Raw genomic sequence first — 18349 nt, 5'->3', positions numbered from 1 at the left:
CAGAATGTCCGCCAATTTTCCCGTGTTTCATTTTTTCGTCTGAATCGTTCACATGTATTAATCTATAATATCAGATGTGATCTCCAAAGAAGGAAAGGTTAAGGTCAGTTGGATTGGTTTGGTGTTTTTCGTCGCAGCAACACAAGTACGGTATGGTGCCAAGAGCAAATTGACTAATGTACCTTGCCTAAATGACATAATAAGAAACTCATCCAGTGATAGGATTTGAACTCACACCCTTTAGGTAGAGAGTTCAGCACACTGACCACAATGTCACCGCGGCTTCTGCTTCTCTTATTAGACTGGCCTGCGGCGGTTCGAGTCTAAGATTCAGCCAATGTGGGCATGTGAGAAAGCCTGCCAGTAGCTTCTCGTGGGTCGGTGGTTCTTTCCGGGGTTTTCCGGGTTCTTCCTCCACCATTAATACTGGCCGCCATGTATAGCCTATCGTGCTGAAAAATGGCGTTAAACCCCACAACAACAACAACTTATTAGACTGGCACAACATAAAGGACGGCACATCCGACTTACTCTAAATCCCCGAGCCAGTAGAGGGGTAAAGAGGTCAAAGACAAAATAATATAGATAAGATTCAAATTTATATTTTATGAAAACAAGTTGCCCATAGGTGCAGTGAATATGGACACTGTATTTACACAATTTGAAGCATAGGTGGCTCAGTGGTAAGCGTGCCTGACTTACTTACGAAATGTTACGGGTTCGAATCCTACCATAAGACCAACCTGGGTCAGCTGCTTTGTGTGTCCTTGTGCAAGACATTTTACTCCAATTGCCTCGACACTAAATAGCCTCATGTGTTGCTGTGCCGCCAAGTACTAAACCAAATCGCACAACTTTGTGATATAAACACATGACCAATATTCCCACACTTAGCTGACCTGTTTTGCCACCCTTTGCACACGCATTTCGACATCTGTGCCGCTCTACAGTATTCACGTCTCGCTGTATTGCTTTGTTTTTCCACTTGTATCATTTACACAACGTGCCATACTCATACAGTCGACGTACGGAGTCGCCAGCATGACTCCGTTGATAATACACAACATTATTTATAGTAGGAGATAAACTTACAAGAGAACAATAGTACGATATCTGTGTATTGTATTTTCTTAAAGAATGGGAAAAACATGAATCTGTATTCGGAGCATTTTTAGAAGTCGTGTGGAAAAACATTATTGAAATATAAGGATAAAGTTATATTAATCCTTTGACTTCTCCACCTTTCACACAGTTGCATATAGACAAGGGCAGACAAGCTTTTAATGGTGTTCTAGTATTTGATGTTCCAGTGACGGCCCTATTACAGTTTCCTTTCTCAGTGTTAGTGCCATCTCTAGGCTGTCTCGTGGCAGGCGAACTATATCAGACTGATATAGGTTTGTATTCCCAGGACTGAACTGAAAATCATAAATGCACTCATAAACACGAGCGTGTTCAATAGCTCATGTAAGCCCCCTCCCCCTCTCCCCTTACCAGTCCAGACCTGTCCTACTCTTGTTTGAAGGACACTTTTGGTCACCCTAAAAGCTTTGGCTAACCTTGGACCACATCCGTAAAATGTCCGGAATGAGCCCGGCTCTGGATAACAACAAAGTCGGGCTAATTTGTAAGTGTGAAATACTACCACCAGACTAGAGTACATCTGCCCTAAATTGCAAGCGTTAAAAAAGATATTAAACCAGAGACTCCTAAAATATTCTATTTCGTCACAGATATCTCAGATACATGGTGGAAGTCGCAGCTATAGATGGACAAAACAAAAAGGCATTGTTCTTGCATCTTCTATTGCATAGATCTAAATTTTAACTTCAATTTGTGTTTTATTTTTATTCGTTTATTTCATTGGTCAATTGTTTTTTATAAGCTACCCGTAGAAATCATGTGTTGAATTGTAAATCCCAACCATTAGATTTATACGATTGTGTACAATGTTAAAAGCCTATAAAGCGGTCTATATGTCACCTGTGCGGCAGTTTTAGAAGAGAAATAATAAATATCGTTTGCCCGATACATCCATCTTGAAAATCAAGGTTATAGGTCAACAATCTACACTCTTTATCAGCTATTAACTTAGGAGGAATTTAACTCGACCTTTGAAGGCTCAAGCCAACACTGGGCGGCCATCTCTATATTTGTTTAAAGGTAATAAATTTATTTCTGTTTGGACCCCCGCTTCAGGTTTTCAAACGTTATAGCAGTACCTCCGAAAGTTTGTGCGTCAATGTGTAAGCAAACAGGCCATGACTGACCATAGTTACAAACCGGCCTATACACTCCGAGAACGATGGTGAAAATGAACTTGAATAGGAGCCTTTTTGTTGACGTAGGATTAATTTCATGTCTTTGATAAGTTACTGAATTATATGTTTGGAGTTTTGTAATATACCTGTCGTTGATCGACGATATTTGCCTACGGTGCCGCATAAACTTGCCCCTAAAGACGTGTTCATTTCTGAATTGACGAGGAATCCAATGAAAATGGCATTTGTTCAAATTTTGGTTGCCAGGTACTGACATAAACCGCGCCGCTGTCGTCTTACAAACTGGTGACAAATGCTACAACGTCAGTATTCGTATAATAGACACATTATTAAGTGTATACAATGCTCGCTTGAATGAAAGGGTTTGGAGTTATATGAAAGTGAAAAAGACCCATGAAATTCAATCTTGATATTAAATTAGGATAAAAAGATATTGTAACATTGTGCATTCTGGATTAAATACAAGTATGGTATTAATGCTGTTAGATCACACATAGGTGGTCTTAAAAATTTTATTCTAGATTTAGGACGTTAGATTGGTCAATTTAAGTCAGGTTTGAATTTCACGCAATCAGATCTCTGCATTCTGAACTTAAATTAAAGTCCGAACTTTAGTTCTGTTGCGTGACATCCAGACCTGGCTTCAAAATACATCAACGTATGGTTCACGATAATTATACACTTAAGGCATTCGATGCGCCTACTTTAAGTCAGTCTACATTCACTTTAAGTCAGTCTACATTTTCAGCAAAGTAAACCGGCGGATTATAAAATTTATGCCTAGACTTAACTTTCCCATGTGAGATTTAAATCTACTCTGAATTACACCGACAGAACGTTGAGTGTAGACTTTAATTTACATCTAGAATAAAGTGCTCTGATTCGATGAAATTTGAATCTGACTTAAAACTGACCAATCAAATGGTATAGTACAGATTTAATTTAAGATAAGTATTGGTAAAATTGAGCACTGGTCTTAAAAAATGAACCATCCCAGACATATGTCACGTTCACACTTTTATATTAGATTTTCTACAGTAATAAAATATTAAAGTTTGGAAATTAAGTTCTGTGGACTATTAAGATGTTTACGTTCTTTAATTTGGAATTTGGAGGGAAAAAAAAATCTTAGTTTAAGATTGGTATTTGGTAACAAAACTGTTCTTGTACATAAACCGCTGCTATTAATGTTTTGCTGGTAAATGTGGGCTTTACCTTTATTCCACATGATTGGTAATATTCTGCAGGTAAACAGAAGGATTCTGTCTCTTTAGCATGAATAAATAGATGATGTCATAAGTATATTAGAAACAAGAAAGACGGATTTCATATTGTTGCTATTACTGAGGGTTTCATGCCAATTTTCAAATCACGATAGGTTTTTCATGGCTGCCAGTAAAATTGGTGGAGGAAGAACCCAGGAAAATCCCAGAAGGAACCACCGACCCACGGTAAACTTTAAACAAGCTTTTTCATGTGCCCACACTGCCCAAGCCCAAGACTCGAGCGCACGTGGACATAAGTGAGATGGCAGTGATCTGCAAAGGCGAGCGCTTTAGACCACCCCTCCACCCGGGACCCCGATTTAATATTAATTTAGCATTTAATTAAATCTTTGACTTAATTGACAAAACTAATTTAGATTCTTATCAAAGATAATTGAAATCCTAAGGTTAAACATTGTTTTGATTTGCATATGAGTGTCAGTCAAATATTCCGTTGCCTTTATTTATTTATGGTCTATATGTAAACTTCCATGAATCAAAAACTATTTCTATAGAGCTTTAATTAAACTGCTGACATAATGTGAAGCAAATACAATTCTTATATAGGTCTACATGCATGGGAAAGAAATTTAATAATGTAACTAAGCGATGATAATTCAATGTTCGAAATAAAAGATGAGAAATTCTCCTACGAGAGATCATAGACAGGAATCTGATCAATGTAAATAATAATCTCTCTCTCTCTCTCTCTCTCTCTCTCTCTCTCTCTCTCTCTCATGTATTGTCCCTACCTTTTTATATACATTTAACAAACATTTTTCCTTTTTCTAATTTTATGTTGTTTTTACTTCATGTTTACATTTACGTGGAAGGGTTTATCTTCCTACAGTTACTGCGCTATTGATTTTTACATTTTCGAAGGTTTAACTTAACTCAGCGCAATATAGCCTTTACTGTGCTGATATGCCGTTAAACGCTACCGGCATACATACTCTCCGTGTGTCTGCCCCTCTCTCTCTCTCTCTCTCTCTCTCTCTCTCTCTATCTATCTATCTATCTATCTATTCGCGCACGTAATTCGCGTAATAGGACATGAGTGTCGGGCGCGATATCATCCTTACTTGATTGTAAAGACAAGATCATCGAAATCACTGGAATCTTTTAACCAGCGCCCCACCATGTAATCCTAATTAGCTAACGTGTGTCTGGTTATTGAAAAGCTGTAAATGCACTCGTAGATACTTAAGCCTTTCCAAAAAATAATTTAATATTTTTAGATACGGAGATATATATTCTGGCAGATAAGAACTTTATCAAAATATCCGCGACCTATGGAGAGAGTTTTATAACAGGCCCTACAGAGCAACCACTCCCATTCAGTGTTTTCTAAAAGCTTTATCGTGTTTAAATACTTTTATTTCGTTCAAATATTTTGTTGTGAGATGAGGAAAACCGACACTGCCTACTGCCATGGTGTCACGCGGGGCCGACGAACATCTGTATCGTCTGGGATATATATACCCTTTATCCCTCCTTCCATTTTCCCTTTATCTTTTCCTTATCTCTCTTGTGGTCTCTCGTGGATCTACAACATTAAGAAAACAGCCAATTTATGATTGTAGCTTTATACAAAGATATACACGTGACCTCAAGAGAGGGTGTAAATCAGCAATTTCTATTTTCCAGCCGGTCCTAAAGCACGTTCTTCTCTTAGATTTATGCACACGGCAGAAAAACTGCCTATAACAGTAGTTCATCTAGTTTGCATTTCACCCTACAAGTCATTTATTATGCTTACATTTGTATAATTACCGACACCCTCGGCATTTTGAATTTATGTGCGAATTGATGTGCAATATGGTTCGTGCTTTCGGGTTTCATTTTTTCCATGCCTTTTGTATGCGTTCGATAACTGTATTCGTTACATCGCTGATTTGCTGATAAGAGTCATTGTGTATTGATAGATATCGATGTCTGCTATGGTTTAGCTGTCTATTTTAATTTGAAAATAAAATTGTAAGAAATATACCGTTATAATTATAGTATGTTATTCCAAAACTCGAAACGTGAAATATTAATTTTGAAACAGTTTGTTATTTCCCTTCAAATCTGAGGCGAACGCTTCGGATTCTATATCCGGTCTCTAAATAGGATCACCACGTTTGTTTGCACCTAACAATACGAAGACTGTGTAGGTTGGGTTTTTTTTTGTGTGTTATCTTTGTAAAATATGCAAACTTCACGTCAAACATAAGTGCAAAATGGGTGAATCTTGACGAAACACTAGGTTATAAACAGACAAACCTCAATGGAAAATTGATCTGTAAAATGTGTGAACTGCGATTCAAAACTCAAGTTCAAAATGAGTGAACCTCGATGAAAACAATGAGGTGTAAAACCGAAATGGTAAATGGAATTTACATGCATGTAAGTTGTATTAAGTGTAGTTGTTCCTATCTGATTTTTTGTTCTATTCCAATACGAAATAGGTAGGTTTTCCAGGCCTTTATTACGTTTATACAAACTATAAATCCATTTCCACAGGCAATGCTGTAAATAATAAATATTCATGAGATCCTAATTTTTAGGTGGTAATAATTTACCACTTACGTACAAACATGGCTCTTACGTACAAACATGACTCTTACGTACACACATGGCTCTTACGTACACATATGGCTCTTACGTACAAACATGGCTCTTACGTACACACATGGCTCTTACGTACACACATGGCTCTTACGTACAACATGGCTCTTACGTACAAACATGGCTCTTACGTATACACATGGCTCTTACGTACAACATGGCTCTTACGTACACACATGGCTCTTACGTACACACATGGCTCTTACGTACAACATGGCTCTTACATATACACATGGCTCTTACGTACACATATGGCTCTTACGTATACACATGGCTCTTACGTACACATATGGCTCTTACGTACACACATGGCTCTTACGTACAAACATGGCTCTTACGTACACACATGGCTCTTACGTATACACGTGGCTCTTACGTACACACATGGCTCTACACAGATGTATCTGTCTATCGGGGGCATAAAATATCGTTCAAAATTTGCATGGATTTTCCTTAAAATACAAACAACAGAGTAAGATGCGTGTGCAATTCTACCTCACATCTTCATTCAGTTTTACTTGCCATATTTTTTTTGTGTGAAAACTACTGTGTAATTTGACGAACATGTTTGCATAATGAGAATAACTGTGCAAATTATTTATCGTTCTTAGCCATTTTTGAATTTTGTTGAAGGACCAGCTTGATAGAGATACCGTCCTTTCTGCATTTCGTTGATTTCTCTAGTCATCATAGTGATATGTTTTCTAAACAACTCATTCATTTTTGTTATATATAAATTCTCCTCCTCTTCCAACTCATCGACATTATCATTATTATTATTATTATTATTATTATTATTATTATTATTATTATTTAGACGGCCAAGAGTACTTTGCTGATCTTGAAGGACGAGAATGCGTCAACTGCGGAGCGATCTCCACGCCATTATGGCGGAGGGATGGGACCGGTCACTATTTGTGTAACGCATGCGGCCTTTACCATAAAATGAATGGAATAAATCGTCCCCTTATAAAACCACAAAGACGATTGGTGAGTTTTATTTTTTCTTTCTTTTTTAAATTTAATAAAGATTTAAATTTTACAAAGCCAAATATTAGGCAACATGCTGTAAATATAGTCACCACATTAGCGTAATGCACCTGAATTTAGGATACAAAAATATTTCGTTAATCAATTTAGTAACGAATATGTGTGGTCTTTGACAAATATTTTTAATACATGTCGAAGAGTACAAACTGGCAAAATGAAGTCAATCTTGAAAATAAAACTATATTCTGATCCAATAAAACTCAGATATATGCGTCTGAAAATACGATGTGTCACTGAATGCGAACTTGGTTAAAATAGTGCACACACTGTTTTGTATTAGTTAAGGATGCGACATATGCGCTGTAATGTTTCTTTGCCTCAGTGATAAGGCATGATATATATTCCGTTATTCCTGTTTATAAGTTGGATCAAACTGGACACAATATAGACCATGGTCCGTCGGCCCTTAATGTACCAGCAGACCAGTTTCTATGTTGTTTGTGTTACTGTTTACTCGTAACAAAATACATAGACGACATATCTTGGACTATGTAATTTGCACTTGGATCCAACTTCTAAGCGAGCAATACGGTAGTTTACTCACATAAAAAGTCTATGACAGAACAACCATGCTTCACACCGTGTAATGTTTTTGTATCCTGAGTCTTAATGTAACATATAACAGATGTACACACATGTACATATTTATACTTTTTGCCGCTGAGAGTGGTGTGCATGTACTAATTACTTGCTGGCATTTATACTTTTGCATCCTTCCCAATGTACTTTTGTTCAAATTTACCAATGGTAAAGCAACAATATTTCCACTGTCGTTGACTTTTGGTAAACGATGTATTCATGCCTCTTCATGCAGTGTTTCAATTCGCAAGATAAATGTAATTTATTTTTCTCTTATATATCTATTCCAACCATTTAATAAAACTACGCTAAGCTAATCAAAGACCAGACTTATGTATTATTCGATTGAATATTTGATTATGGAGAAAATGGAACATGCTCTCTCGAACTTAGAATTACCAGCCCGGATGTTCCAATCAAATTTAATTTAGCTTTGTACTGGAGGATATGGATGGAACATGCTTTTAAAAAAATACAAAATACACCTTCTTACTCTACTTAAACACAACATATTGATTTTTGGCCTTTGTCTTTCAAATTCTAAATAGTTCGCACTTAAGAAAGTTTTCCCCTCATTTTAGGGCGACTTTGGAGAGATGATGCCCTATCAAACAGATCCCTTTGCGCATGCGCAGTCCATCAATGCTTGGAGGGACATGAATACTAGTTTTCCAGGAGGGTCTCCGAGATCTAAAGTAGGTTGAATTTTGGTATTTAATTTAAATGACTTCGAAAATGACAGAAGTAAATAATACCTGATGATTTAAAATATCAGTGTTATATTACGTGTCTGAAGTGTACAGTGTTAGTACAAATTATATATGCGTTGTATTTTACTTACGAAATGTCTTGTATTTCAAGGATTTTTTAAATATCTGCACTCGTATCAGTTATGTTCACGAGATTATGCTTTTGGGAAACACTTATTTTATACATAAACAACTTGTATAATCTAGAACCGCATACCGTATATACTCACTGTACGTCGGATCCAATTGCAATGAACGTAGACCCAGATCTGCTGTCTCAATCTGTTTCTGGTATACAAGGGTTTATGAAGTTTGTTAAGGGTAATAATTAGACCTAAACAATACAAAACCTGATATGTAGGTGCATTATGCAATAGCAAATCATGATCTATATTGTTTTCGGTTGGATCGGACCTATACGTGATTACATCCGGTGATCATCGAGAAACTGGAATGGTCTAACATTGGATTGATCAAAGAATTCACTCTGATTTATACATGTCACAAATTATGCTTTGCAACCATATTGTTGTTCGTTTAAAAGACATCTTAAATTTGAAAGGAAGTTAGAGGATAACGTGCATGTAATGAAAATAGTAAATTTTCGATTCTGCTAAAGTTGATATCTAGTTTATAATAAGTAAGCGTTAATAGCAAGCAATTTTTTTAAAATTTTGCTGAAATTTTTGGTATATTTTGATATCTTCCCGTTCATTTTTTAAACAAACGTTTGTGGTTCATACTAGATGTCCTGACGGACAGAATTTGTTACTAGTTCAAGCTGCAAGGATTCCATATATCTCTATATCTAATAATTTCATTAGCAAAGCAAGAAAATAATCACCACACTCTAAAATAACAACAACAAAAAATTGAAACATGAGCTTCTCAGTCTGATAATAATAAAATAGCTGCAGTTAATATTATAAACTTTTCGATCAGGTGTGTAACTTACCATGTAGCTAGAGCATGCAAGGCATAGGGGCCCACGAATTATTTTTGTACACTATAGATTAGGCAGGGCCTCAAAATGCTTTCAGTAACAAATTAAGGATGGCTAGATAATAAAGATCATTGCAAATCATTATCGTAGTGCTTAATATGTCTATGTTATGACTAAGGCAAAGCATGAGAAAGTCATGTCAAGAAAGAAGCCTCGAATGTAATTCGTCGCCACTGACGACTTGATTCTGAGCTACTTTCGTTCACATGGGAAAATATGGCGGCGGAAGGAGACAAAATCACAATCGGAACATTATTTTCCTCTGTTGTCGTAACATATGAGGTGCACTGCGCGAGAGGGGAATCACCAAGCACATCGAAATGTATTCTAATAACTAATTCCGAGGATATTTCACAACTTGACGGAAATGGCCGATCGATGTTTCGATCCACATGCGGAAATTATTATGACAAATTATTCCGAATACAAAGTCTGACATATGGAGGGTGACAGCAACCCTCACTTTCTGAAACTTTGTTTTGTGAGATTCGTAGATAAACACATATGGAGAATTCTTAATTTATTTAAGCAGTGAGGGTTTGTTTTCTTTCCTTGTTTTTACTTAGGTGTGAATCCCGCCCAAATATTATTTACCTGACAGGATTATTGGGTACAATTATGAAGATAAAGCATCCAAACTAATATAATTTCAATATTAGTACTCTATTTTTGTGTGACCTTAGTATATTTTTGGTCACAATAATTGTCATTCTTAATTGATGTCATCCCATCACAAAGTTATTTTTCCCATTAGAATTCGCCTTACTTTGATGTCGAACTGTCTTCTAACAATAGTATTTGTCAATTTGCACCGGAATAGCTTACATTGCATAGGATAATGCGGACATTTTCTCATTACAATTTTCGCAGGACAGCATAATATGAATACGAAAAAACGTTTACTAGATTTCTTCATCTATATCGCAGTATCGCTTCGCTGATACCCGGCCTAAATTGGCAACTCAGTACCATATTCCGGAAACTTCTAATATGTGTGTGTGTGTGTGTGTGTGCGCGCGCGCGCGCGCGCGTGTGTGTGTGTGTTATTTTACAGTAGTACAATATAATGCTACATATTTTAAACTCAATAATTTGAAATTTAGTAGGTCTCACCTTGACACAACATATACTTTATTAAAGGTTTTAAATTTTCAAAATACGAAAGAAGATGAAGTAAAAAATGATCATAAATTCCTTACAACCTATTTAGGTATTGTCTAAATCGATGTCTTTAGATTTGCATCAGCTAATCTATCTATACAAGCGAAGCACTTTTTCTTTCTTTTTTCTCGTCGAATGCCTAGAAATAAATTTACCACCTCCAGCTACCATCCCCACCCCAACCACCCACCCACCCCCAAAAGAAAAGAATAAGCAAAACCAAACCAAGAATAAAACAAAACACATAAAAAGTTATGCAAACTCGATATGAAGCCATATATACAAAAGTCAATACCAGTTTATATCAGCAAAGACTTCATTTTTAAATTTACTTTCCTACGGGCAAGGGGATATTGCCTAGACCCGATATACCCTCTTACGTGCAATGGGATGTTGCCAATAACCCGATACATCCTCATACGGGCAAGGGACTGTAACCTAGACCCGATATACCCTCATGCGGGCAACGGGATGTTGCCAATAACCGATACACCATCATGCTGACAATGGGATATAGCCCAGACCCGGTACTCCCTCTACGGGAAAGGGGGTGTAACCTAGACCCCATACACTCTCATGCGGACAAGGAATGTAGCCCAGACCCTATACACCATCCAGCACGTCGTAAGAGGCGTTTGAAAAAGACAATATGTTTGCACTGAGATGCATCGCTTCATGATTAACCAACTAAAAGGGTCTTTGAGTTTTTGAAAGAATGAAATTTGCATTAAAACATTAATTGGAATTGCATTTTAAGGAATGTACCCTTTGACTTTAGGTCTATCTTCGTTTTGTATGCTCCTTTGTGGCATATCTGCACTTACAAGGGGCTATGTTTTCAGGACTGTGTTGATGTACCCTTAAAACCTACATAAATACACACCGGGTTACCAAATTTATGAGCACTTTTAAAAAAATGAAGCTAGTTGTCGGCATAGTTGATAAGTATCCATCAGCTTTAAGGAACTTTACCTGCGAACCAGTTGTATTGAATGAGTTGTAAACCACAGTTTTCGCCCTGTCGTACAAAGAAGTTATTTCTAAACATGCAAAGCAAATTGTACATTTCCAGTGCCTTTTTTGTTCCTGTAACACTACAATGGCGAGAGAAAAAATGGTGAAGCCAATGTATTTTACCGTAATGATTTCATGCGATCACTTATCTTCCTTGGTACATTAATTTTTTTTCTTCTTCATATCGCGCCATCTAGCGCGTGTCAGGAAATTATCAGTGCTCTAGCGTGCCCCCCATCAGATACATTTTGGTATCTAATGGGATATACATTAACTTTTCCTGATCTATTTTTGTCGGATTACGTCATCTAGAGCACGTGCCATTTTCAGTAAGGGTCAGGTTCATTTAGCTATCGTTAGTGTACAAATATCAGTGACATTTTCTTCTTCTTGCCTTTTTAATCGCTCGTATGACGTTTGAAAAGAAAACTCCAAATATTAAATTTCTGTGAGAAATAAATTTGAAACAGATTCGCAGGATAGCTTATATTTCGTGGATCAGCGTTACAAACAGACAAAACCAGAAGACCAACTCACGATTGACAGAACTGCAACATTGCCTTTGGTGCCATGTTTTTTCCCCCAATATACCTAATCTTTAAAAGGTAAAGGAATGAGTTCGTTATTAACCGTTGCTATAAAAGGTTACAGTACTGAATTTTATAAAAAAAATTTTTATTCCAAAATCTTAGAACTTTCGAAAATTAGGAAATATATGTTTAAATCGGTGATTTACTAGGGAAAAAAAACTTATTGAGTAAAAAGAACTACAGAATCAACCAAAATTAGAAATCAGCTCGATGAATACAAACGTGGAAAACTCGGTTCCCATGAGTACCTTTGAAATATTTAAATACAAGTAATGCAATAAATATCTTGCAAAACTATAATATCTCATGATTTGTTGTTGCGACATTTTCATATCTGGAACAGATCAGCAATTATTTACAGGAAATACGTAAAATCGGAAATGATTATTTGCTTTGTGCACTCTTGTAAAAATCCGTTTCACAATGCCGTTCATGCATGGTTCTTAATGTGACCCTGTATCTGTTAAAGAATAGAAAAATATAACCTAACACCGAATGAGTGATGGTGCTTTCGCGTTTTTCGTTTTATTTCGTGAAGAAAACACGATGCTCTTGTAGAAACAACATCAAATACAAATATCTTTTTCGTTAGAATTCCATTCATTGACGTGTTACAGAACACATTGTCGATACGGTTGAGTAAACAATGTAAAAAAGAGTGAAGAAGACGAAGGCGCTACAAACGCATTAGGATGGTATCGGACGTTGCCCTAGAATTACTAAAGCCATAGCGATAAAAACCGATATCTGATAATTTGTTTTTCCTAATACCTTTGTTTTTAAGACAGATTAGCTCATTACTGTAAGAACAGAGCAGTGTAGATGTCAATCATTTGGGCACGGGACCGACAGTGAAGGGCAATAAATCATGGCCAGCGCTCAAATATACACTAAAATGCAAAACTTTTGCAGAAAGCATTTCCATGTAGATGGCTGGTTTTCAATAATGCTGTTGCTTCATAAAATATTTATATTGGTGTGTCAAAATAAATAGCATAAGGGATTTTATTTCCTTACACTTTTTTTAAATTAAAGACATTAAGCCATTCGTCTAATTCCGCTTTTGGCAACATTGTACATAGACTTAACGGATTATGTGTGGCTCATATTTCTCGGCAATCAAATTCGAACTCCTTTCAACGATGCACATTGATAAGTAATCTTTTGCTTTCCTTTCGGGGTATTTTTGTGGGAAGACGTTTGATAAAGGGGAATTTGGTATCATTTTAGGTCCACAAGTTCGTAGAGATTCGGGTTAGATGCATACTTTGAAGTGTAAATCTCCTAGCAGAATAATGCTTTCAACTTACACGGAAAAGCAAACATAAGCCTCTGTATATGGAAATGTATCTGACTTAAATATATTATAAATAACAACTTCTGCTGTTTTCAATTGACCAAGTGTCAGAGGGGAGACAATCAAGCCGTACTCATTAACGTAGCTCTTCATATAAATCACAGTATTTTATATTGACACTTACCCAGTGTGAAATAGTGTGTGTGTGTGTGTGTGTGTGTGTGTGTTGTGTGTGTGTGTGTGTGTGTGTGTACTTAAAATTTAACGAACAATTGTTGACTAACATGTCCAACTTAAAACAATTTAAATTCATTTGGTGTCAGACATTATGACTAAAGGTCCGATAAGCTTCCAGAGCGTCCGTAAATCACGTGATGCCTCACATATTTTCCAACTATGGTATTGGTGGTGGACTGTTTATATGTATTGGTACGTTCTAGAGGCTGAGGATTTAGTTGTCATACAGTTAATTAACAGACTTTATTATTATTATTATTATTATTATTATTATTATTATTATTATTATTATTATTTACAAGAGAGAACAAAAAAAAATGTAAGGTTTGTCTCCACAAGCATATTCATAACACATGGAAAAATAACTACCAATTCATTGCATTTCTGCATCACATATGAGTATACATTTGGTCGTATCGTACATGCAGGTTTTTTTAATTTGGGAATTTTCGAGCTGCGACACTGGTACATTTGATACATTGCTGAACCAGACTGATAAAGCCACATCAACCAAGATGAACTGTACCATATCGGTGTCTTAACAGATAGAGTAAAAGCTCATTAATAACATTCGTGTCAATGACTGACATAGGAACGGGGCGGTTATCATCAATTAATCATGGCTAACACAAAAATACGTTACAAAAAATAATGCAGCTTCTTGGCAGAATGTATTTGCTGTTTGATATACATTGTACGGGGTGGGGGATCATCAGATTTGAGTGGCATTTACTTGACAAAAATATCTGCGTGTGCGTGCACACACACAGACACACACATACACGTACACACATATACACACACACGTGACCTTAGAAAAAACGTATCGTTTTAGACAAATTATATCTTGTTCCAAAATTAATTTATTGAAGAAAAAAAGTATATGCCAGCAGGATCTGTTTACATCTAAGAATGGAAATCACAACATCTTTGACAAAGATTTGTCAGTTATATCACATTTCTTAATGAATCATTTAAATGTAGAAAGTAGTAAAAGAAAGAGTTTTTGTAAGGGTGATGCACGATTTTGTGTTCTCATAGGAGTATATGTTAATTATCACTTCTTGTTATCAATATAACAACTCTTTATTCGAGTCAAAAGGCCCTTTTTTTATTCATTTCCAACAGCGTGTGGCATACCCCGTTAATTCTATGAAATTAGTTTTCGTTATCAATTTAAAGACAAAACGGAAAAAATGTATTTTATAAATGTAAGATCACCTCACTGATAATAATGAATTGCAGGCTGCTTCTTAATTAATTAAAAGTATGATTACTATATGAACCAGAGTGAACTTAGGAAAGAGACACGTCCATTTTTTATATTTTTTTAATTTATTTTTTTATAAATTCTAGTTCAGGGCAAATATTTAGATGATTCGTATTCTTCTATATAGAATTAAATTAAATTATGACTGATTTTATCTACACACTTAGCCACGTTTTTCACCGCCTCATATGCCCGTTATCAAAGTACTTTCAACTAGATTTAAAACCGTTAAACATTTATTTCAGATTTTATCAAAGATGCTTACATAAGTTGGAATAATTGTCACCGCTCAAGGATGACGAATGAGACGTTAAAACATTAAAGGAAAGAGTCCCTCTTTTATCTGTAGTCAAATATCGCCCACAAAGTGCATTTACGATGATAGCGATGATGTGGATTGATTTATTGCGCTTGAAAAGAGGGGTGCCGCTTTCTCTAGTGTCAAAAGCAGTAAACTTACGATACACATTCATTTCGTACGCCTGACACGTGCCACGTAATATCTAAAAATCGGCGCCAAATGTCACGGCTTCTCGGAAAACGGACAGGCGCTACATCACTCATCATTACTTCGATCGAGATCTGTAAGAAAATATGTATAAAAAAATGGAACATATCTTCTTTTGTCTTGTATGGTAGACATGTAATTTTAGTTATAACATTCAAATTAAATCCATGTTCCGAACTCCTTCTCATGTAGAAGAACGTTGTTTTTTAGAAATATTCACCATTATCTCCTCCTCACCGCCACCACCTCTACTATTACCACCATCCTACTTAATAATAATAATAATAATATTAATGATAATTAATAATAATAATAATAATAACAAGAACAATAATAATACTAATATAATTTAATAATAATAATAACAAGAACAATAATAATATAATTTATTATTATTACTATTATTATTATTATTATTATTATTATTATTAAAGACGATAATGATAATATCCCATCAATGCCGGATTCTAATTTTATGAAAGTTCTTTTCACAGAATTTTTGCTGAATTTTCATTCCGAAACCCATCAGACACAACGACTGTATTCTTTTCATAGCTTAATTATTTCTATTATTTTTTTAAAAATCGTCTAAACATTTCCAGGCACTGGGAAGGATTTAACATCGTAAAAGTAATAATTACAGCAGCATGAATTTGCTTAAAGCAATGTTTTTACTACGTTTCCTATCGACAGCTTAACGAAGCCACTGTAGGTAACTATCAGGGACCGGTCATTAAGTATGGTCTTATCACTGTAATGGCAGCCTTCGATTCCAATGCATTATGTCATTGCGTTAATGATGCAACAGTTATCTAAGCACAAGGGGGGTTCCCTGGAAAACGCTTAATAAACTGTTCCAATCTTGCGATTTTTTTCTGTAGCTTTTATCATGTATCTCTCCCCTAGAGTTTGAAATTGTCTTACGAGTGTGAAATAGAACACACGGGACATGTACCATATACTTACAAGATATTTCGTGTAACAATTGGTGATAGATAGCATAAAGGGAATTAGAAATAGTAATACTGTTGCAAATGTCTACGAGCTTAAAAACATACAAAATAATAGATAAAGGGTATTAGAATTGCTCTTGTACTGTTATATCACAAGATGGGATCTAATATTAAACGCCTGGCGTGCTGTGCCTGTAAATACGTTTAGTATCATAAAAAGTATGCGTAAACTAATTATGCACGGACCAAAAACAACAACAAAAATCAATATCACCAACAACAACTACTACAAGTATTAATGACAATAATACTTAAATGAATTAATGAATAAATGAATGAATGACTGAATAATTAATCAATTAATTCGTAATTATGTAAGTAATTCATTAGCGGTTTTAGTCAAATAATGAATTAATTGTTTATTAATTATTTGACTAATAATACAGAAATATCGCGCAAATAGGCAATATGTGAATGACAAGTTTTAGGTCATCTGCAACCAAGCAGCAGTGAAACGCGGTAGCTCGGCAGCAAATCTGTGGGGCTTTGGACTCCAATTGTTGCGGGATTGGAACCCGCTCACTGTTCCTGGTCAGTTGCGTCGAAACGTCCTTAAGTCCAAATACCTTAGCGTGCTATTACAATAACAACAACAACATCAACCTGCAGAAAGTGCACCTAAAACTAACCAAGCGCACGTCAACTGACCAACATGTTCAACGGTCAAAAGACCTCTTCAAGGACGACGACCACATAGGCGACAAAATACGACGATGGTGATGATAATAATGGCAGTTATCATAAAATATGTGAAATATATAAAGGGGCAGCATCCATTCCTACATGATTTGACGATGTTGTATAGTGATGAAATAAATGTAATCACCATTTCTACATGTTGGACATTAATGTATAGTGATAATATAAAGTTTGGTTCAATATTATTATTATTATTTGTAGTAGTATTAGTAGTAGTAGTTGTTGCTGTATTTTAATAATAATAATAATAATAATAATAATAATAATAATAATTATTATTATTATTATTATTATTATTATTATTATTATTATTATTATTATTATATAAAAATATGGAAATTTCTAAGCACCGTACCTTCACATTAGCTGTAATGATCTCAAATAAAACGTCGGCATTATTAGTACATATAATTATACAATCGCTGTGATAAATTTCATATTCCACATTATGTTTTACAAAATATAATAACAATATAACATGGATGTCCATATGGCGTGTGCTAACAGAATTTTGCTCTGGATCACTTCTTCGACGCCACTGCGACATTTGACCTGTCAGATGATTCATGTGGCGAGTTAATTGGTCGCCCTAGGTAAAGCAGCTGTTTAAACATTTGCAGCGGATTCAGGCGCACGTGCACGGGAGATGATTGTTAATACAAAACTTGCTATGGTTAAGACGCAGTACACGAAAAGTTAAAACAAGTTTTATAGAAACAATATAATATTTCTGTCTTGAAACATTTCTAACTATGCAGTGTGTGTATTTCGTTTTAGTCGGCATCCAGAAGAGTTGGATTGTCGTGTGCCAATTGCCACACCTCAACGACGACTTTGTGGAGGAGAAACAGTGATGGTGAACCAGTCTGCAATGCATGTGGACTGTACTACAAACTTCATGGGGTAAGGGTACAGATGGATAGATGTTTTTTGTTTTATTCTTCTGATAGCTGTATGATTCCCAGAGGAACAGAATTTTTTAATCAATATTAAACTTCAGTTTCTATTTATATACGGGTAAC

The 18349-nt window shown here is 35.6% G+C and overlaps 1 protein-coding gene across 4 annotated transcripts in view; it reads left to right on the top strand.

Annotated features, from left to right (window-relative positions):
• The window catches only part of LOC149783855 (transcription factor GATA-4-like), an 82113-nt gene that overhangs the window by 57133 nt on the left and 6631 nt on the right, over positions 1 to 18349 (top strand). For 3 of the 4 annotated variants that reach the window (XM_089932063.1, XM_089932062.1, XM_089932061.1), the window contains exons 3-5: positions 6975 to 7147; positions 8368 to 8481; positions 18105 to 18230. In XM_089932063.1, coding sequence (XP_089788189.1) covers positions 6975 to 7147; positions 8368 to 8481; positions 18105 to 18230 — 413 coding nt within the window. The remainder of the gene's footprint in view (positions 1 to 6974; positions 7148 to 8367; positions 8482 to 18104; positions 18231 to 18349) is intronic. The other variant, XM_089932064.1, reaches the window with a different exon arrangement.

The sequence above is a fragment of the Sinohyriopsis cumingii genome, chromosome 14, assembly GCF_028554795.1.
Source record: "Sinohyriopsis cumingii isolate HCF-2022 chromosome 14, ASM2855479v2, whole genome shotgun sequence".
Lineage (NCBI taxonomy): Eukaryota > Metazoa > Mollusca > Bivalvia > Unionida > Unionidae > Sinohyriopsis > Sinohyriopsis cumingii.
The sequence above is the reverse complement of the archived record's forward strand: the minus strand, read 5'-3'. Positions and strand labels throughout refer to the sequence as shown.